The 22,022-nt window shown below is 41.1% G+C and overlaps 3 protein-coding genes across 3 annotated transcripts; all 3 read left to right on the plus strand.

Moving 5' to 3' along the window:
• Positions 1 to 1,882: 1,882 nt before the first annotated feature.
• Positions 1,883 to 5,637, plus strand: rgrb (retinal G protein coupled receptor b). The gene is made up of 7 exons (XM_026350650.1): positions 1,883 to 2,292; positions 2,606 to 2,762; positions 2,880 to 3,001; positions 3,268 to 3,421; positions 3,548 to 3,665; positions 4,629 to 4,742; positions 4,914 to 5,637. Exons 1-7 carry the CDS (start codon positions 2,217 to 2,219, stop codon positions 5,052 to 5,054), a joined length of 882 nt encoding a protein of 293 aa, XP_026206435.1. The 5' UTR covers positions 1,883 to 2,216; the 3' UTR covers positions 5,055 to 5,637.
• Positions 5,638 to 10,062: 4,425 nt separating this feature from the next.
• slc18a3b (solute carrier family 18 member 3b) lies at positions 10,063 to 11,791 on the plus strand. Its single transcript, XM_026351771.1, has one exon. The coding sequence runs from the start codon at positions 10,223 to 10,225 to the stop codon at positions 11,789 to 11,791; it is 1,569 nt and encodes a 522-aa protein (XP_026207556.1). The 5' UTR covers positions 10,063 to 10,222.
• A 2,112-nt stretch (positions 11,792 to 13,903) lies between these two features.
• On the plus strand, positions 13,904 to 21,726 carry LOC113155995 (choline O-acetyltransferase-like). The gene is given in 15 exon segments (XM_026350780.2): positions 13,904 to 14,219; positions 14,561 to 14,752; positions 15,322 to 15,440; positions 16,333 to 16,386; positions 16,527 to 16,707; positions 18,193 to 18,321; positions 18,323 to 18,371; positions 18,473 to 18,642; positions 18,717 to 18,817; positions 18,927 to 19,055; positions 19,150 to 19,272; positions 19,366 to 19,507; positions 19,762 to 19,824; positions 20,079 to 20,216; positions 21,277 to 21,726. Coding segments are annotated over 15 exon segments (1,902 nt in total). The 5' UTR covers positions 13,904 to 14,174; the 3' UTR covers positions 21,544 to 21,726.
• The last annotated feature ends 296 nt before the right edge of the window (positions 21,727 to 22,022 follow it).

The raw sequence follows: 22,022 nt of genomic DNA on the forward strand, positions 1-22,022 counted from the left end.
AGCTTTTCATCTTGATCCAAATCTTCAGAGTTATACAAATGTATTTTCAACAATGCATCCTTTGTTTTGTTGCAACACTGGGAGATTATGATGCTGTGAGTGAAACAAAAACCATTACGAAGGTGAAAGCACTTTGGAAAAACTATTACAGACAGGAATTTCAGGTCGGCCATAGCCATCCAAATTTCTCCACTGTAGCTTAACTTTTTTAACTGCATTGATGTTCTTCAGTGTTTGTTCCTTTATCTTTTACTAAAAACCGGGACAGTAGTTGTTCTAAATCTGATTGTGTGGACTTCATAACAACCTAAAATAAGCACTAACAAAAGAAAAACGATCATTTATAGCGGCTGATCAATCTGCTGCAGTGTTTTCTGTTAGGTTCAGACCGGCTCTTATTTCGTCACAGTCATCTGCGGTAGATTAACAGATTGTTTCATTGAATCTTTGACCTCATACTGCTGCCTCAGCTTCTGCTAAACATTTCTACAACCCTCTTGTTGGGATTTAGGGCAGTGGACATAAATTCTGATCTGTAAAACAATCGACTTTTCAGCTGCCACATTTCAGCCCCATGTGTCAGAGCAACAGATGAAATGAGAAGCACTAACACTGCAGGTCTTTTTGTGCTGGAAGTGAGGGAGTGTGTAACTGTGCAGGACAATATGGGCAGTTTGAGCAAGGGGGTTTATAAGTCCATTGGGACACATCATTACTTCATAGTTAATGAGTCTGTGGTAATCTGTGGACAGATTTACACTGCAATCAGACCCAAATGTTACATTTTAAAATGTTCACAGAGCCACGAGTCTCTATTCTGCCGTCCTCGTTGTGAAGAGTTATTTTTGATGAGCAGTTCAAGTCGATCCCTGGACCGCCACTTATGAGTTATCTGTTAAGAGTACAAATCAAAGATTTTTCAGTTTGACCTTTGGGGTGTTAGATAAATTGCAACAGGATGAAATCTTTAAAGAGAGTGCAGACTTCTTAAAACGTCCTTCCTATGTCCTGAGTTCCCAGAAAGACATGCTACTGTGTCTTTTTAAATACCAAAGCACGAAAAAGCACAATCCTGTAGAGTTACCTTTCAGTTCAATCTTTAGCCTTCTTTATTTTTTACTGTATTTTATCATGTCTATGGTGCTCTGTGGACTTAATCATCCCAATTTTAAACATGCATTATTAACAACACCTGCAATCAAATACCAAAGCTCCGCTACATCATCAATTAATATAAAAACATTAATCGACGCCTCTCAGATATCACAAAGGTGTTAATTTTACTATATTTATTACAGAAGTTGTAGTTTGTTGTGGTGTTGAACTGGGCTTCATTATTTTAAGGTGTCTCTATTGTTTTTCCCACCTCATTTACAAACGCAAGGGTGACAGAATATTAGAAACACATTTCAGAAATAACAACAACAATGCCGCTGACTCAGAGCTCCCACAGATAAAGTAGTACCATGACACCATAAATAAACATACTTCATTAACACCTCTCGTGAAGTTTTAACAGCCCACAATGAACTTTAAAAAGGTGGAGATTGATTGAATTACAGTTGTATAGGTCTACTTAATAAAGAGGGCACATATGTCACACAGGAAATGAATTATAAGTGAAGTATTTGGTTTTTATTTTACGTATTTGTTGCAGCAGCACTGCTCAGAGATGTGTAGTAGTTTAGAAATATCATAAAATGAGAATAGATTATGCAGTTTATTTAAGGTTGACGTTGTGTGGCTGTGGTTTGTTTTCTGGCTCCTGGCTGTGTGAGGATCCACCTCACTCCCACTGCTCACTGCTAAAATTCAGCACATCCAGCAGCATGAAAGACAACATTTCCCATGTTCCCATCTCTTTTCCCTTATCAGTAGCTCAAAGGTTACTGTCTGCACAGAGGGGTTTGTGGGCTACCATTTCAAATAAGCAAAGAGCGGCAGCTGTGCGCTGCGTCGACAACTTTCTGCGTCTGGATCGAAAAGTTGCGCAGAAAACGTGCAGAAAGTTTGAGGGCTGCTCTCGTTAGGACATTCTTCGGGGGATTGCACAGGGGGGGGGGTTTACTAGCTAAGCTTTGGCTCTTTGTGCTTTTTCACGTGAAAGAGCCTTTATAAGGCCTCGTCTTATTGGAGAAGGCGAAGCGCTGCGCGACAGCTCCACGGACTTTCTGTGCGTTGATCGGTGAGAAAAGGCTGAAAAGCTGCATCCCAACATGGCATCGTTCACGTTACCAGAAGGATTCACGGATTTTGATATGTTCATGTTTGGCTCAGCGCTTCTCGTGGCTGGTAAGAAGAACCGAGTACACAGGAAGACGAGTTTACGCAAGAGTTAAAGGGGCAGTACGCACAAAGTGTTGGCTCAGCCTGAGACCATGAACAGTAAAAGTGCCAGGTTATGAAAATCTATTTATTATGTTGGCTTTACATTGACTGGTCCAATGGAAATCATTAAGTAAAGAGCCAGACAGGCAAAGCTTCCTCTGCTGATTGCTCATACGGTAGATAATATTAAACATGGAGGCTAAACTTTCTGGGGACTTTAGGGGAACATCTGAGTGACCACACTGTGCAGGATCTGTTATTATTGTGCTGTTTTCAGGTGTTCTTGGATTCTTCCTCAATGCCATCAGCATCGTGTCCTACCTCCGAGTGAAGGAGATGCGGACTCCCAGTAACTTCTTTGTGTTTAATCTTGCTCTGGCTGACATCAGTTTGAATATTAATGGACTCACAGCTGCGTATGCAAGCTATCTCAGGTATCAGACAGTTACAGTTTTCAAAGGTTCACCTGATAACTGTGTAAGGCACTTTTATACATGGACCAGCGAGTTATTGGAAATGTTTTTGACTCAAACATCCTGGTGTTTTTTTAGGTATTGGCCATTCGGTGAAGAAGGTTGCGCCTTTCATGGCTTCCAGGGTATGATATCAGTCCTGGCCTCCATCAGTTTCTTGGCTGCTGTCGCTTGGGACCGATACCACCAGTACTGCACGAGTGAGTACTGTGAAAAGTCATGTTCGAATTAATAATCTAGAAAGATCTATTCATGTCAAATGAGCACTTTAAAAGGTGTGAAATGAATTTGTGAAAAGTCTAATTGACACTAATTCCTAAATAGCACTAAAGCGCCTCAGGTAGCTTTCTGAGTTTCTAAATAAACGCGAGAGAGAACAGCTGAATGAGTGCCAGTGTCAATTTTTTATGATAACCAAATGTCTCCTTTCATTCAAGTGAAATCACACATGTTCTTAATACTGCAGGACAGAAGCTCTTCTGGAGCACGGCTCTCACAATCACCAGCATCATCTGGATCCTTTCCATCTTGTGGGCTGCTTTTCCCCTGCTGGGATGGGGGGTTTATGACTTTGAGCCGATGAGGACCTGCTGCACGCTCGACTACACCAGAGGCGACAGGTAGAGTTAGAAACTACAGGAATGGTGGTGAAAACTAGAACATTGATGATGTCCAGTATACTATCAATATCACGTATTGTGTAAGAAATGCTTTGACGTTTTCCATTTTTTCCTTTTTCCCCACAGGGACTATATAACCTACATGCTAATGCTAGTGGTGTTCTACCTGTTGTTCCCAGCTTTCACCATGATGTCGTGCTACGACGGCATCTACAAACAGTTCAAGAAGATCCATCACCACAGGGTAACTGTGCTGTGACTCTCCAGCTCTTTTGGTTCGGTTTGGATTTGAGGATAAACCAGATTTAGCATTGAAAATCCATTTTTCTATTTCTACCTGAGCGCGAATGACTTTCCTTAGCCAGTTATATTTGATATTTGATTATATATTAATTATCTGGTCACTGGCAAAGTGAGTAAAACGTCCTCTGACCTTCTTGATGAGAAAGCTCAACATATGAGCTCAACACACTTCTTTTGACAGCCATTAACAAGCTTAGTTAGGGGTTATGGGGAAACATCAGTATGTGTGCCAAATAAACAGACACACTACACAGATAATCCATCTGTCAAATGTGTTTTTCCACTCTAGAGGTGCTGAGAGGCGTATTTTTGAACTTAGAAGATTAGAGATTTCCTCTATTCCACTCTTTGTGCTGGGATAAGCTAATTTAATACTGACTGTTTAGTGCACAGCAGTGAGAAAGGTACGCCTCTTAATCCTTCTTAATCCTGACAAAAGTGTCAAGTGTACTTTGTATTTAACCAAATTATCCCTCGAGTACCAGTTGAAAAACATCTCTGAATTTTTCAATAGTAGTTTATTTTATTAAATCATTACATGTGTAATTCCTGTATTACATAAAGTAGCTGGTTTAAAAAAAAGAAACTGAAAGGGACTGGTCACAAATAACTACCAGTAAAATGTGAAATGCTACAGAAATACCAAAATACTGCAAGTATTTTATACCATAAGCACTTGATCACCCTTTGCACGGCTGACACGTGTCTGCAGAGCGACCACACAATGCCCAGAACTCATATTACACAAAAACTAATTCTTTGGAGAAACTTTCACAGTTTTTATTTTGTCCTCTTTTAGACTCCAGGAATAAGCTGCTGTCAGCTCTAATGCATCATTTGTATCTCTAAATCTAATACTTGTGTAATGTGTGTAATATTTACTCTACTTAAACCTATTTTCCAGTTTAACACCAATGTGCCTTTGAGGGTCTTGCTGATGTGCTGGGGTCCCTATGTTCTCATGTGTATCTACGCCTGCTTCGAGAACACAAAGCTCGTATCTCCAAAGCTGAGGATGGTGAGCACTCTTAAATGATCACAACAGTCAATCAGAATAGTGAAGAACGAAGGAGGGAACCTCTTGTTGCCGACTCAGCTCACAAACTTTTCTTAAGAGAAGTCGGGCGATGAAAGAGGAAGATGTCATGTCCTTGAAATATAACAGAAACACTTCTTTTTATTCCCACAGGTGCTTCCAGTCGTTGCAAAGACAAATCCCATCTTCAATGCCCTGCTCTACACTTTTGGAAATGAGTTCTACAGAGGTGGTGTTTGGCATTTCCTCACTGGACAAAAGATTGTGGATCCAGTTATCAAGAAGTCGAAATAAGAGTCCAAACAAAACACCAAAATCCAAACCATCATTTGCTCTTATGATAGGTTGCTCATACATGTGGTGTTGGTGTAAACATTCTCGTTCCATTTAGATACCTGTACACTTGTAATATTTTCACATGTGAATAGTATTTTAAACTCCTGGATCTCTACATTTGTAGCCGACACTCTAACCTCATGGGGAATTTGTGTTAATCTACCAAATGTGCAGCAGGGAATTGATGCATTTTCAAATGATTGCATTCTTTCTACCGCGCCGTATGTATTCAACCTGCACTGCTCCTCCGTCCATTTTAAACCGCTCACAATAAAAAACACTGTGTTGCTGCTCTTCTGATGTGCTCCATCTAGTTTTTATAGTTTTCAACTTAAATAACTGAGCTGCTGTACGTATGAAGTCTATGTTCTACAGTCCAGAGATGACCTTTCATGGCATGGCTGCCTCAAGCATTTTCTAAGCAGATTAGTCAATTGTCTTTTTGTTAGGAAGTCGGCTTCAGAGGATGGAACGTTTATAAATAGTGCGGAAGCATTCACTGTGTTAAGGCAATTATGCGACAGTCAACGCTTGAAACACAGTGAACCTAATCACAATTGTAGCTATCAATCATTTAAATGGATAAATAGGTAAATGATGAAGCAGAATCTCATCTTACATTATCTTGATGACATAGTCCTGAACTTATTTAGCTCTTCTTTGCTCATTTATTCAAAAGCATCTCTAGTGAGAGAATTAGCAGAAAGCTTTGTTTTGAATAAAGGAACCACTGAACAGCAGTTTAGTCCTGGTGTCTGATGTCATAGAAGTAAATAAATAGAAGCTTTGCAGGAACTCTTTTGAGGAATTCAGTCCCTCTTGACGCAGGCTAGTCATGACAGCCACAGCCGTAATGTCGACATTAAAATATATGAATACAATCCACAGTTACTGTATAATGAATACTTTATTGATCCCCTTGGGGAAATGTATGGCATGTTTTACAGGATGAGTGAAGAAGAGCCTACAGCACCTCTGATCTCTGAGCTGCTACACACATGGACTCCAGAAATAAGCCACAATGAGCGAAGTCCCTGTCACACTGACCTCAGGGGTGAGTGGCGATCTTGCCAGACAGTCGTCAGCAAGTGAAATCCTCTCACCGTCAGTGGCTGCTTGTCTTAACTGAGGAGCAGTTTGTCCCGACGAGTAGACGTGATGAAGGTTCAGAGAGTCCGGAAATAGTGCATTTGTCTGCTTATGTTTGAATACTGGCACATTGTATTTAACTCTTAATTGCTGTGATAAGTTGTCTAATGAAGGCATCACTAAAAATATCAGTACACAAATGAGATGATCACATTGAAACAGAGTAGATCTTGACTTCCTTCACTGTAAGGCATGTTTTATTAGCCATACTGGGAGTAACAGTGTTTGGATGTATTGCCACCAAATTGGTATAAAGGTTCATGACCCCTTGGGTGATGTACCTTTACATTTACCTTTGCCCTTACTGAGGACAGACTGAGCAGTCTGACAGATTAGTGTGAGTTTCTTGGAAAACACAGGCGTCTCTGACGGCCTGATTACAAGACAGTGAGTGTGGACTAGTGATCTCATTTGGGCCGATCTGTAGATAGAAGCAGCAGTAATAGCAGCAAATTCACAGAAAGAGGAGAGGAGAACTACTTATCACAGACAGATACAGTCTCACTGCGTCTTCTTCAAACACATTGTCCAAATAACTAAATCTGTCTACAGCTCTCATTCAGAGGACTCTGTATTTAGATTAACACCAGTTACAAGGTGAGGTGAAGGTGTTTCTAGATATGCTTGAATAGTAATGATAAGTATGTTATGATATGATGTGTTCTGCTAGTCACAGACAGATGGCATTATTAAAAAAAAAAAAAAAGAAAAGGATAAACATCTGCCGTTATGCAGCACATTCAGGCGCCCCACCACACATGGCTGCATGCATGTGACACGTTCAGATAGATTTTGTTAATCAGAGTTATATTCTGACCTTAAAAACATCAGGACTCCAGGATCAGAGTCCGACAGACATAAGAGTTGCTAATAATAATATGAAAAGCAAGCTGGAACTGTTTTGTATTTTTCTTACACTTGCACACGCCTTTAAAAATCACATGACATCACTTTTCAGCAATACTAACAGTTTTGATTATGATTTAAATTTCCAAAATAGCAAAAACAATTACATTTTTAAATCTGAATAATGCATCTAATGTTTATCATCCTGGAAAAAAAAACTGCAGATTTCGAAGTACATTTACAAAATAAATCCTGTTTGTGGCATCGGGATCAGACTTCTACAAAAATCAAAATGCTTAAGGACTTAAAATATGGATTATAGTTGAAGAGCACTTTATCTTACATGAACTGATGATCTGCTTGAGTGCACAAGATAAGGTGCTGAGTTACAGTTTGGCAAAGGGAAAAAAAGAAAATTATTATATTTCAGACTTTACTCAGTAAAAGCTAAAGCACAAAGGTCAAGTGAGCAAGTGAGGGAAATACTGTTTGAATACACCCCCAAATTAATGATCAACTATTCCACTTAGTGTATAGGTCCAGTAAGTGAAATGATTGTTGTTAATACTGGACGAGGATGAGCATGTTTTGAGAGAGTGAGAGCTACTCATCAGAAATGAAAAGAAAAAAAAACTGAATAAATCTAAATGTGAAGATTATACTCGTCAGATTAGATTATTACACAATTAAATGTCACATGACATAAGAGATGTACAGCTTGGTTATGTGTTGCATAATAGTGTAGGTATCTGTTCAGAGTTTGCCAACATTATCTGATCCTGTGGACTAGAACGCATTTTTTGCAGCAGCATCATTTGATTTAAATTATATCTGCCTCACTCGTCTTAAGGCACCTTTTATATATTATCCGTGTGGTCACATTTCTACATTGTTGCTGGTAATAAAGATCTTTTAAAACTGTTGTGTGGCTATGATATAAAACCATAATAGTGTATATGTGGCATCTGCAACTCTGTCGAGCTTCTCTCATTAGTGAAATTGGGCAGTTATTTCCTGTGGTGTGTTAATCCTCGCTGCTCTGGACCGAGCTCATCCTCCACATTACTGTTTTTATATAACAGTAATCATCATTAAGTGTTGGCTTGAACTATTAGAAAATATATGCTCTATTGGCTCAGGTTGTTAGAAATACTTTTAATAAAAAGTGTATTAGAGGGACTGCGATGCAAGCTACACTTGGCAGAAAGCATATAAGTTAGGATGCACTGACACGTAAAGTATGATCATGTGCAAATATCAAGTGGGAAAAGTTTGAATTAATATCTTTCATTACTTGAAATAACCAAATTTTACTTATTCATAGAGTACAAATACTGTAAATAGTTGATGTATTTGTGAACAGCTAAATGGTCTGTTGGCCATAAACAGGTAAATTCAAATTCAATTGGTTGTTGTCTGGTGTCCAACAAAAGATTGTTCAGTCTTGTGTTTTGTATTTTAGTTGCTGATTGCAGGTTATTATCTGTAAGCCTTTACCACCCTCTACTGGCAAGAAATGTCTAGTTCAGAAATATAAAATATATATATAAACTCTGTAATAGCTATAAGAAAAAGCTGAAAGTACAAATCACACTTTTCAACAAATAAAACTCAATATTTAGCTTATTTAACTTGAATTATATATGTATTAAGAATGGTTTATAACACCATAATGTGGTTGTACACTGCTATAAAAACATGTTTATTAATACACAGTGTTTGCTTTCACTTCTAATTTCTCTACACTGTCATTCATTATCTCTTCATACATCAGCTTCTACTTTAGCTGTCCACTGGAGCAGTTAAATCTGTACATACCTACATTAATACCCACTGACATTTCCACTATAAGGATGTTGTCTGTACATGTGGAGTTTAACCACAAGATGTCGCCGGTGTCTTGTGCGAAATTAAGAAAAACTCTCCACATGAACTTTTCTGTGTTTCGCACGACTCCATCCCAGGGCGTCACATAAGAGCTGCATGTGTTGGTCTTTATGTCTGTTTCGGTCTACTTTTGGGTTTGTGTCTTAATTTCTCTTTCAGCTGGTGACGGGAGCTGCCTGGGGTCTTTTGGTGCTGGAACCACCTGCAGAACTGGGCTGGTTCCAGTCCACAGGAGCCTCTGTATGGAAAGTCATATCACATCTAACTACAAACCTCTCTCAAAGCTGTCCGTGTCATTCACTTCCCCGAAATAATCTACTTTTATAGAGACTTACTGAGCTTCTAGTTCTTTAATGGATGTAGATGAAATGTAAAATCTCTTCATATTTATGCTTTTACAGGTAAAATATTCTTATTCTTTACTGTATGTTCTATTTCTGGGATATTTGAATTTCAACTTAAGGTTAAGAACCGCTTTATTTTCTTTATTAAATGTTTAAATGTGCACATTTTCCTTTAAAAGGTCAAGACTAAAACACTGAACTTTAAAAATAAGAAAAGCCATTCTTTCTTCCCCGCTCTTGTGGATGGGTCGTGATGTGGTTGCTCACTGGCTCTTATTGGTTGAAGTGATTGCTGCCATGGTTGGAAATTAACATAAAGGAGGCAAGTGGCGAGGGGATCCACTTGGGGGCAAGCTGGTGATGCGTCATAGCTCTTGGTGAAAAGGGGAGACAATTAAAAGACTAAAATAGCGCCAAACCTGCGGGTTAATGTGCACCAATGGCCACGAAGTCACTCGTGGTCTCAGAGCCGAGCGCTGAAGTGCCACAGGTGATAGATGGCAAGAGCCCAGAGATGACAGACTTGGAGCGTCCTAGGTGTCGCAAATAAGCCACAAAATCGTCAAACAAACTTTGCCATGTAAGATTGGCGGCCGAAGCCTCCGCGCGGTGCAGGAAACCTTACGATTTCAACACGTCACTTCTCGGGAGATCATGAAACAACATCGGACGCGGACGAGGCGAGGACACGTCGAGGAAGCTGAGGAAAGTCGTCTTCCACGATGAAGCAGCCAAGTTCCTCTGCGCCTCTCCCTTTACGCACAGGCGAGGTGAGGACGGAGAGCATCACATCAATGTAGAGAAACATCAATGAGTCATCCGAGGTGCTGAAAAGATCGGCAGCAGACGGGAAAAGCACAACTGCAAATTGTAACCGATAATCACAAATACAAGCACACCATGGATGGAGAAGGGAGATCCTCCGGGCTGGCCAAGTCAGCCGCTGTCAAACTGTCCGAGATGGGCGAAAGAACCAAACAGTTAGGAACCGCGATGAGGGATCCTCACCAGCAAAGACGGATCATATTAGTGATTGTTTGCGTGGCTCTCCTGCTGGACAATATGCTCTACATGGTAATCGTGCCAATTATTCCAGACTATCTTGCTGATCTAGAGAGTGAGCAGTCAGAGCACGTCCACGTAGTGATGCACCCCAACACTTCATCCAACAGCACAAGCCAAGACAATAGCAACAAGAACAATCTAGATATCCAGATAGGAGTACTGTTTGCCTCTAAAGCCATCCTGCAGCTGTTAGTTAACCCGCTTTCAGGAACTTTCATAGATCGCGTTGGATATGACATTCCACTTTTAATTGGACTGACTGTTATGTTTGTATCCACCTGCATATTTGCTTTTGCGGAGAACTACGCGACGCTGTTTGCGGCCAGAAGTTTGCAGGGTCTGGGCTCCGCTTTCGCTGACACCTCTGGAATCGCGATGATAGCTGACAAATACACGGAAGAGGCCGAGAGGAGCAAGGCGCTCGGCATCGCGCTGGCGTTCATCTCTTTCGGGAGTCTGGTGGCGCCTCCCTTCGGGGGCGTCCTGTACGAGTTTGCGGGCAAGAGAGTTCCCTTCATCGTGCTCGCCTGCATTTGCCTGGCGGACGGCTTTCTGCTGCTGACTGTGATCAAGCCGTTCTCCAACAGGACTAGAGAGAACATGCCAGTCGGCACCCCGATATACAGACTCATGATTGACCCGTACATAGCTGTGGTGGCCGGGGCACTGACAGTGTGCAACATCCCCTTGGCCTTTCTAGAGCCCACCATAGCCAACTGGATGGAGACCACCATGCACTCCTCTCAGTGGGAAATGGGACTCACCTGGCTCCCAGCCTTCTTCCCTCATGTTCTCGGTGTGTACATTACAGTGAAATTGGCAGCACAGCACCCAAATCTGCAGTGGTTCTACGGAGCTCTAGGTATGGTTATCATAGGAGCGAGCTCCTGCACGGTCCCCGCATGCAAAACTTTTGGCCAGCTCATCGCTCCGTTGTGCGGCATCTGTTTTGGCATTGCACTCGTAGACACTGCCCTGCTGCCGACACTCGCGTTTTTAGTTGACGTGCGTCATGTTTCGGTGTACGGTAGTGTTTATGCTATAGCAGATATCTCCTACTCTGTCGCATATGCTATGGGTCCCATAGTGGCCGGCCAGATAGTGCACAGCCTCGGGTTTGTACAGCTTAATCTGGGTATGGGTCTCGTCAATGTGCTTTACGCACCAGCCCTGCTGCTGCTGCGCAATGTGTGCCAAATGAAACCGTCCTACTCGGAGAGAGATAACCTGTTAGAGGAAGCTCCGCAGGGGCTGTACGATAGTATCAAGATGGAGGAGAGGAAAGCTAAAAAGAAGGGCTACAGTTCGGCTGGGAATTGCCTGTCAGTAGATGAAAATGGGTTTGACCCATTCAGAGTACCGCGGTCCATGTCAGAAGAGTCATCGGGTCCGGAGTTCACTTAGACCGGTCGCGCTCTGACCGCCCCCCCACCCACAAACATCCCCCTGGAGAGATTTGGAGATGTGGCGGGCAGGTGAAACTCTAGTGATTTCAACTTTTATGTAATTACTGATGTGCAATATAAACACCCAGTCACAAAAAAATCCTGATTCCGTGACCTGTTTTTATTTCTTTTATTTCTTTTTGATTGTAATATTGTGTCGAACAAGTCTATGTAGCGTTTGTCATGGACGTGCAGCTGGAGTTTTGTGAGAGATTTATCAGCTACTGGTGAATTTGTGTCTATCACTGAGTATTGTAAAAAGATATAAATAGATAAATGTGCGTACAAGACTATATGGGACCAACTGTAAACAGCACATTCCCCCTTAAACAAAATAGCCTATATTTTTAGTCGAAAGAAACTTTATTAATTGCACATCAAAGGCCTCATTTTCTCTTTTTTTCTTTCTTTTTATTTGTTAAAAATTGTGAATTTTAATTTTGCAACAAGTGGACCTGTCGGTATTTTATATGTCAGATGTTTTTTTGTTTGTTTGTTTTTTTTTTTTGGTGTTGTTGTCTGAATTAGATGTAACATAATACACTGATTTTGTACATATGTCGATATATGCACAATGTAAATTGTTGAAACATCCGTGGACCTCTACAAAGTGTGTGTGCGTGCGTGTGTGTGTGTGTGTGTGTGGTGCGCGACTGTATGTATGAAAACTTTTGTCAAGACGTAACCGATGAAGTCAGTCTCCTCAAGATGAACAAATATGTATTCATTTACCAGCTGTGGTTTTAATAAATCTCTGTTTGGATCTGTGTGACAGCGGTGATTTCATTCTTATTTCGAGCTTCACCTGAATAAAACCAAATAAACGCGGGATTTTCTTCGTTAGAATTAAGATTGTGATGGATAATCATGCAGCTTATTTTGCTCCTCAAGCGCCATTAACATAACAAGGCAGATAAGTATGATTCTTATCTGGTTGTGGTTATTTATGGGAGGTAAAAACAGAAAAGTGATCTTAAAAAAAGAAAACAATGAGAGCTTAAATCAGACTTTTGATTTCCACATGTTCACCTGTCAGGCGGTGAACAACCAACACACACAGTACGAAGCATTAAGCTCAGAGGGAGCCACAAAATGTGAATGAACATTAAATGAAAAATAAAAATGATCCCAGTGCGCAGTAGTTTTGGACATATTAAGACTTCAGCTGCACAACAGATCCACTTTCCGCACGTCATCTCATACAGTCTGCGGGCGAGAAACTGCGCAAAAAGCTCCACCACACTGGAAATGTCCTCTCTGTCCACCTTCAGGACAATCACAGGACCTATGAATGTCAAACCTAAAACCCGGCTCTCACTCTTATTTTATTTATTTATTTATTTATTCTACATTCAATTTATTATTCGAGGCGGGCAGGCGGGGAAGCAAGCTGTCAGATAATATGTTCCGCGAATAGATTTCGATGGGAGGAGTTTCTTGCCTCAAGGGGGTAGGTAGACGAAAACACCTTCAGCGTCTTTTGCAGGGCGCGCTTTAATGTGGATTCGCAGCCTTATGGCGAGGCGCGGGGACGGGGGTGCAGTCCAGCGCCGTGAAGGAGCTTTGCGCTAATATGGGATTTCACGGCATGGACCTGGGAGGCAAAGTGAACTTCTCCACACCTCTCTGACCTCCTGAGTAGCAAAGCAGGCAGGTAAGCAAACTTTTTTTCTCTTTCACAAACAACAGAGGAGATTTTTATTGAACCTTTATCTCTCGCCTGTTCCCCTTTTTGCGCACACGTTCATCGTAAAACTAGTTTGATCTCAAAGTCCACTTTGCAATTTGGAAAATTCATTCAACAGTTGGAACAACTCCACTTGTTTCCAGTCAGACCAACATGTATCAAACAAAACTGAAATACAATTAATTTTTTACCACTTTCAACTTTATTTTTGTTCCAAAATGTCTTTAAAATGTGAGACTGTACACAGTGCAGCACTTCAACTGAATGTTTTAAAATGTTTTTTCTTTTCTTTTATTTCTGCATTTTTGATCAAATCAAGCTCTTGAGGCTGTAACTGAGATGAAATGGGTTTTTAGGATCCATTTCTCTTGCGATGCGGCGCAGCTGGATTTCAAGGATAAGTCACAAATTGCATTAGGCTGCACAATGATGAGGAATGGGAGGCTGCTGGCTCATTTTCAGACAACACTATGTTTTTCCCCATCTCTCAGTGGGCCTAATTTTATTTACTGCGTTTTCTTTTTGTTTTTTAACTTTGCTGTTTTCTCTTTCCCAAATGTCTTAACATCCTTCGTGCAGAGAAGATTGAACTCAAACCACCTGTACAGGATTTCTACATTGTTTTCACTTGACTGGATTGGAGTGCAAAGCAAATATGCCAATCATGGAGAAACAGACGACCAGTGACCGAGACAACCAAGTATGGAAACATATGACTGTTTTAAAAATGAAAATGTTTTTTCACGTTATGTGAGATTTTAATAAGAAGCGCTGTCCGTGGTGCTGAAATCAGCACCAAGAACAGCGACGGCCACACTTGGGTTAACTGTCCACTTGGGACAAAAACTGGATCTCAGGCCCTTTGTCCTTCAATACAATTACCAGGAATCCACTGTTAACTTTCTATTCTACTATCTGGTACATATTAACATCTTGGGTTACTGTATGCAGTATGCAAATGAAAAAATGTTCAGGAATGAACTTGTGCATGAAACATATGTTGTACTTCAAAACACCACTGTGCTGTTTTTATGACAACAGGTGTTGCCAAAGGTCCCTGTGCCTCCACTGAAACAAACTCTGGACACATACTTGAAGTGTGTCCAGCACCTGGTGAAGGAGGAGCAGTTTAAGAAAACAAAGGCCATCGTGGAGAAGTTTGGGGCGCCCGGAGGTGTTGGAGAAGTTCTCCAGAAGAAGCTTTTAGAGAGGAGGGACAAGACGACCAACTGGGTAAACTCTCCGATCTTATTGCTGCTACAGTGTGAAATGGACAAGGCAAAAAAAATAAAAAACGTAGAAATCCAATTAAAATAGTTATGATATATTCATTTCCATTGGGAGCCAATATGTTAAGTTTTAACAATACAGTATTTATAATCAGCACTGACTGTGTTGTTTACTATTAACATGATATCAACCTGCATCTGCTCTAAGCAGCTTGAAAATAAATGAAATGAAATTCCTGTGTCCAAGATGACAACATTCCTAAATAACATATGACCCTTTTAGAAAAGAGTTGAGAAAAGTGAAACACCTGAAGATAAAGATTTATCAGAGCCCCCGCTCGTCCTTTCTTGCTCCACTCTCCCCTCCTGCATCCGAGTGATCTGTCGGTCCACAGCTCATCCAGCTCAGTGAAATCTATCATGCTCCCACTCTCACACCGGCTCTCTCCTACTCTCCTCTTCACCTGGCAGTGATAAACTGTGATGTTTTTTTTACTCTAATGGCCACAGGTCTCAACTCTAAAACGCTAACGAAGCAGTATTTCTCAAAAAGTGTCGCTGTGTTTTCTTTAGGTCTATGACTACTGGCTGGAGGACATGTACTTGAACAACAGGTTGGCTCTACCAGTGAACTCAAGTCCTGTTATGGTGTTTCCTAAGCAGATGTTCAGAGATCATAAAGACGCCCTCAGGTATGTGCAGGACTTCACCTTCTTCTAAGTCATAATGGGAAATGTTAGACTTAAATAAATGACACAAATGCACCAAATTCTACCCAAACAATGTCTCACCTCATCATTTCCACCCTACTGCAAATTGAAATGAACCGAGACAAAAGTGAAAAAAGACACCAAACAGCAAAGGTTGACATTGCTGAACACTGCTTATCATCACTAATGGCACAAAATAAAACAAAATCTATGTATCATTCAGGTCTGCTGACAGGGTTTATGTTCTTCTCGGCAGACACGGACTCAGATTAAGATCTATATTACAGGCATGGAAAGAATCACCGGCATCATCTCAGCCCATTATTAAATGAGATGTGGTCCACCAGACATTACACCAGTCCGTCCAGCTCTGTAACTCAACATTAGCTTTTGTCAGCTCCCGCTGCACTAACTGGATGTTTCCAGAGCACCCCAAGCAGCTGGTAATCTACTGACACAGCCACTTATTAGATTGGGAGTGACAGGGCCAAGCTCTCCACAGAGACTGCTAGTCAAGCCTCATTTAGGGGTGTGGTGCACTGTGGCCGCCTCCTTTGTATTGATCAAACCTTGAGCGTCACAACACCAAGACAAATGACCTACAACATAAGACCTGATAGCGCTCTGTGTCTTGCCTATTTGCTCACACCGCCCACTCATAGATATAAAGCGTCTCTCTCTCTCTTACAAACGCAGATAAACACACACAGCTCACCCACTGTATCCTAGTAATTTCCCATAATGTGATTACTGTTAGTCCTTTTAAGATGAGAGCATATCTAATTATGATTGCTGGCCACTCCAGTGTGTATGCTCTGTGTTTTAGAGTGAACTCTGTGCCTAGTTTTTCTTTAATTTCATCCCTTTTCACCAGATTTGCCGCTCGTCTCATCAGAGGAGTGCTGGACTACAAGGTGCTCATTGATGCGTAAGTTTAACCTGTGATGGTTTACCTGTCACACAGCACCTCATCTGTGTTACCGCCACAGAGTATAGTCATTCAATTTAAGGACAATAAAATAAATAATTAAAACATAACAATCCCATGTGCGTAATTATGTCTCGCAGGCGAGCGCTACCAGTGGATTTTGCTCGAGGTCAGTTAGCAGGGACTCCTCTGTGCATGGAGCAGTATTACCGCCTCTTCAACTCCTACCGCTACCCGGGACTAAAGACAGACATGCTGAAGGTCCAGAAGAACACAGCCTCCTCAGTGCCAGAGCACATCATTGTGGCGTGTAAGAACCAGGTCAGGATGCTGGCCTCCAAGGGGACTTCACACTCTGTCACAGTTTGAGAGAAAATAAAAACAAAAAAGTAAAATTCAGTTTATCAATAGATGCTGAAAGCTGAGAGTTGTTCTCTAAAGAAATCAGTACATCACATCAGACATGAGCTTGGTTTTCTTTTTGATAGTGATTAGGGAGATATTTCTCTTCATGTAACAATACTGGCCTCTAGTGCACATAAGCTATTCCTTCATCAGATTAAATGGTATTCAACATCTTAATTGGCTATTAAACAACCCTCAGATGTGCCAACCTGGAACATAATATATTAAAGAGATCATAAGAAAATGAACATTTATATCCAACTGAAAAAGTCGAAATATTTCACTCCCACCTTATTGGTCCTGAATACAAGTTTCTTTTCCAGTAACAATTTGAGGACATTCAAATTACAAAGAAAAGCCTACGTTAATTAACCACTGATGTAATACAGTATGCAAAAAAGAGGATGGTTGGGGTGAAATGACAAACTTGAACTATCTACCTGCTAGTTATCACAGTACAGGAAAGACAAACAATATGACTTCTGTTGGAATTAGTAGTTGGCAGCTTAACTGGCAGCTCCGAGTATGCATGGCTGCATTTTATAGATGCAGTCTGAAAACATAGTGCCCTTATGGTCATTATGTGATCCTATCTAGGGAAGTTAATGTGTCTATTTGAATATTTTAGCTGGACCAAAGATGAAATGATTCCCATATTGAGTTGTGCAGATATCTGGAGAATGCTGACGGATCAGGAAGTAGTAAAGATAAAACTCTCCCAGCTGTCCGTTGGCGTTTTAGCCGGAAGATTTTCTAATCATAAGAGTTATTTCCGAAATTTACTGTACAGCATGTTGGAAGCCTATTCCTATGTAGATCACACCAACAACACCCCTTTTCAGTAAACAGTATGTTCCATTATATGCAATGAAAAATAGAATTATACTTGATGTGAACACACAGTTGTTATTCATACAGACCACAACAGACCAAATGTTTGTGAATACATTTGGTAAAAAAAAGGCAGAAAGGTTTATATTTATATGCATATGTGGTGTTAGTTATGCATGTTGTGTGTTTTCCACGCATGCAGATTGTGTCTATGGATTTCCACTGAAAAAGGAAGAGTGGAAGTCCTCACCTGGACATGGTTTTAGGAAATGTCAATACATAGCACATAAGCGCTCGTCCCTATGGGGATACAGGAAGTTAATTAAATTAATGCTGATTGATTCTGACACTTTGAGGCACGTTTAGCTGACTGGAGTAGCCAGAAGCCATACTTTAAGTAGCAACTGGCCATTTTCACTTCCTGCTATTATTACTAATGTCCTATTTATGTATTGGAAAACTTATTAGACAGAAAAGTTCCTCATACACATAATGATAATGCATCTGTCAGGTACAGCCTATGATAAAATATTCAAGAATGTGATTTTTTTTATCTGTTTTTCTGTCTAGTTTTTCGTATTGGACGTAGTTGCAAACAGCAAGCAGCTGAATGAGACGGAGATCTTATCCCAACTGGAGAAAATAATGAAAATGGCAGAAAACCCTGAAGAAAGACTCCCTCCATTTGGTATCCTGACAGTCTGATGGGAGAACAGAATGGGCACAAGCCAGAGAAGCATTAATAAAAGGTCTCAGTGCTTTTTTTTTTTTTTTTTTTACCTTTAGAGGTTTTAAAAACTGTAAGAGATTCTCAGTAGGATAATCCAGAATTTGACCTGTTTCCATTCAGATCAAACCAACAGGGAGTCTCTCGCCCTGATTGAGAGCTGTCTGTGTGTGGTGTGTCTGGATGAACCCGGCCGCTTGGAGCCCAGTGATACCAACAGGGCCCTGATGATGCTACATGGTGGTGGTTTTGAGAAGAACGGGGCAAACCGCTGGTATGACAAGTCGATGCAGGTAGGATCACACCCGAGGCACTTCACTTCTGTCAGAGTAGAGTTTGGGCCATTGTTTAATCCATCTTCTCTCAGTTTGTTATAGGAATGGATGGGGTTTGTGGAGTGGTGTGTGAGCATTCACCTTTTGAGGGAATAGTTCTGGTGCAGTGTTCTGAATACCTGATGAAATACATGTAAGTTAGCCCATTGGCGCAAAACGTAACCATACACTCAATACTGGTGCGTCCATGAATGCAGCTGACAAAGTAGAAGACGTTGTGACATCGATGTTGTTCTTAACAGAACAGGGAGTCCCTCGAAAATGGCGAGGGCATCCAGCATTAGAGAGCTCCCCCCTCCAAGAAGGCTGCTCTGGAAATACAACCCACACATCCAGGGACTCTTGGCAGCATCTCAGGACAGACTACAGAGGTAAAACTGACACACTACCACAGAACAATATCTACAAATCTTCATTTGTATAGAAATGAGGTCTGATCCTGTGCGTTTGTGCCGTCTCCTCCAGACTGGTGAATGATCTCGACATGGATGTTTTCAAGTTCAAAGATTACGGGAAGGAATTCATCAAAAAGCAGAAGATGAGCCCAGATGCGTTAATACAAGTGGCCTTGCAGCTTGCATTTTACAAGTAAAGGACATTCTACAATCTTTTAAGTAAAGATGGCCTACACGTTATTATACCCAATTATGTATGTTATGACTTATTTCTCCTGTACATAAGGTGCAGCACAAGGCTTGTGTCCACCTATGAGAGCGCATCCATTCGGCGCTTCCAAGAAGGCCGGGTAGATAACATTCGCTCTGCCACCCCAGAGGCCCTGGCCTTCGTCATAGCCATGACAGACGAGAGGGGCGCTTTCACTGTGAGTCATTTTTCTCACTTCGACCCCAATTACTGAGCAACTCCCACATTACTGTTCATCATGACTACTTATATTAAACAGGTGCAATCGGCCCCCTCGGCGTGCCAAACCGAATCTCTCCATTCAACCAGATAATCTCCCTTCAGATTTTACTGGATTTATGAAAAATGACTCCACTGTTCTGTTTTTACACAATGTGAAAAATGCTCCGTGTTTACTTGTATCTCTAAATCACTTTTACTTTACTCCAACAGGATTCAGAAAAAATCAAACGACTGAGAGATGCTATTAACGCCCAAACAAATTATACAATTGCAGTAAGTATTTTAAACTAGACTTTTAACGTATTCATTAAAAAGACATAATTTATAATTATTAATTGAAAACAGTTAGTAATAACTGTGTCCTGACAGACAACATCATAGTTACACATGCAATCTAGTATAATGTGATCATTATGGTGATACTGCACACAAATAAGGTCTGGGCCTATGAATTCAAGCCTTGCCATAGTACAACTCTGACTAAAAATGCTTGATTAGCACTAAGAAAAAAACATTGTATGTTTCAGGCTATTACAGGAATGGCAATAGACAATCATCTCCTCGGGCTTCTGAAGATTTCAAAGGAACTTAATATGCAGAAACCAGAGATCTTCTGTGATGAGACGTATCTAGCCAGTAACCAGTTCATCCTCTCCACCAGTCAGGTAACATATGATCCCAACATTATAACACTGGAATGATTTAAATCTCACAACCATGATTGATTGGCTGGACGGTGATGTAGTGGGTAGTACTGTGGCCTCACAGCAAGAAGATTCAAAGTCTGCATGGGTCTTCTCTCAGTGCTCCAGCTTCCTCCCATCATCCAAACACATGCAATGAGGCTGACTGGCCATAGGTTTGGATGTGAGTGTGAAAGGTTCTCTGTGTGTATAGACTGGTGACCTGTCCAGGATGTACCCCACCTCTCGTCCATTGTCATCTGGGACAGGCTCCACAAGAAAAGCAGCTAGGATAAAGGATGGATGAATGGAATCATGATTGATAAAAAATAGATGCATACATTTCCCTACAGCCTGGACTAGGCTCCGGTTCCACAACCAGCTTGCATCATGACGGCTACGGCGATGAAGCATAATGATTCTTCCACAGGAACAAAAAGACAAAGAAAAATTACCTTTAAAGTTCTCATGTGATGACGATAGAGACTGCAGAACCGATACTGGTGCTGATAACATGTTGCCGCTTTACATAGTCCATCCTAACTTCCTCCTCTTATAGGCAGAGGTACAGTGATAGGAAAACACCTTCACTCAATGTGACAGAATTTGAGTCTGATTATAATGTGAAGGGAGATACAGCTCCCTGATCCAGGCAAATTAAAAGCTTCAACTTACAGGAAGATCACCGGGTCCAGGCAGCTCTTTACAACTTTTCGTCCTGTATTTAGTTATAAATACCTCAGCTCATGAAGTTTTCTAGTAGTTTAGTGCAAGATCTGCTAATTCACAAGCTGGTAACTGGCAAAATGCATGAGAAACACAGCACAATCCTCATAACATGGCACGCAATATTAATTTAACAACGGTGATTCATTCTTTCTAGTGGCATCTGCAGGTTTACAGCTTCTGTTAATGCTGGTTGTGGTAGAATGTGAGCTGATGTTGGAATAATGACTTTTTTTATTGGCCTTTCTTAAATACTAGTTAACTCTCTCTTGACTATAAAGAAGTGATAATCCAGTCTGTGTCCTCCTATTTCCAGGTTCCTACCACACTGGAAATGTTCTGTTGCTACGGCCCCGTGGTACCCAATGGCTATGGCGCCTGCTACAACCCGCAGTCAGACCACATCATCTTCTGTGTTTCTAGTTTCTGGGAGAACACACAGACAAGCTCGACCGTTTTCGTCAAAGCCCTGAACGAGGGCCTGCTGGAAATCAGGGACTTGTGCAATAGAAGCAGCGCTGCAGCTACCAAACTGGCTGAAAGCAGCCATGGAGGCAGCCAGCCTCATAAATCAGGGAAGTAAGCCATACTGAGAGAGCACGCCCATTCAGCTGCTTCTCTCAACACTCTTAGTTTAGACGCGGTAGTTATAATGCCTTCATGTGTCTTTGTTGTCTGTGCAATAGTGTTCCTTCCACAAAACTGAAAGCCTTAATGTTCATCTGTAATAGTACTGTATATAGTATATAAATAGTGAAAAATGTGATTTCGACTACAACACTGAGCCTGCTTGAATGAGTAGAGTAACTAGACTGCAGACTAAGATTAACAAGTCTGCAGCCTTTAGGAAACGGAAGCCATGTCCACTGTGTAGCACTGATGTGAGGGTCAACTCCTCCGTCAGAGAATGAATAATGAATGAATTGAAGGATCCCAAAGTACCTCTGACACCCATAATTGTACTTCAATAGGCATGACAGTTTTTTGTAAAGAATGTATTTATTATGTTTGTGTGGCTCCTAATAATCATCCTGTCTGATGATGTGATCCTACCAACCTGTA

This window comes from Anabas testudineus, chromosome 19, assembly GCF_900324465.2.
Source record: "Anabas testudineus chromosome 19, fAnaTes1.2, whole genome shotgun sequence".
In the NCBI taxonomy this organism is placed as follows: Eukaryota; Metazoa; Chordata; class Actinopteri; order Anabantiformes; family Anabantidae; genus Anabas; species Anabas testudineus.

Coding starts and splice junctions, on each gene's coding strand:
- slc18a3b (XM_026351771.1), top strand. CDS start 10,223: ATGGATGGAGAAGGGAGATCCTCCGGGCTGGCCAAGTCAGCCGCTGTC.
- rgrb (XM_026350650.1), top strand. CDS start 2,217: ATGGCATCGTTCACGTTACCAGAAGGATTCACGGATTTTGATATGTTC. Junction 3,422..3,547: donor GACTACACCAGAGGCGACAG/GTAGAGTTAGAA, acceptor TTTTCCCCACAG/GGACTATATAACCTACATGC. Junction 3,666..4,628: donor AGAAGATCCATCACCACAGG/GTAACTGTGCTG, acceptor CCTATTTTCCAG/TTTAACACCAATGTGCCTTT.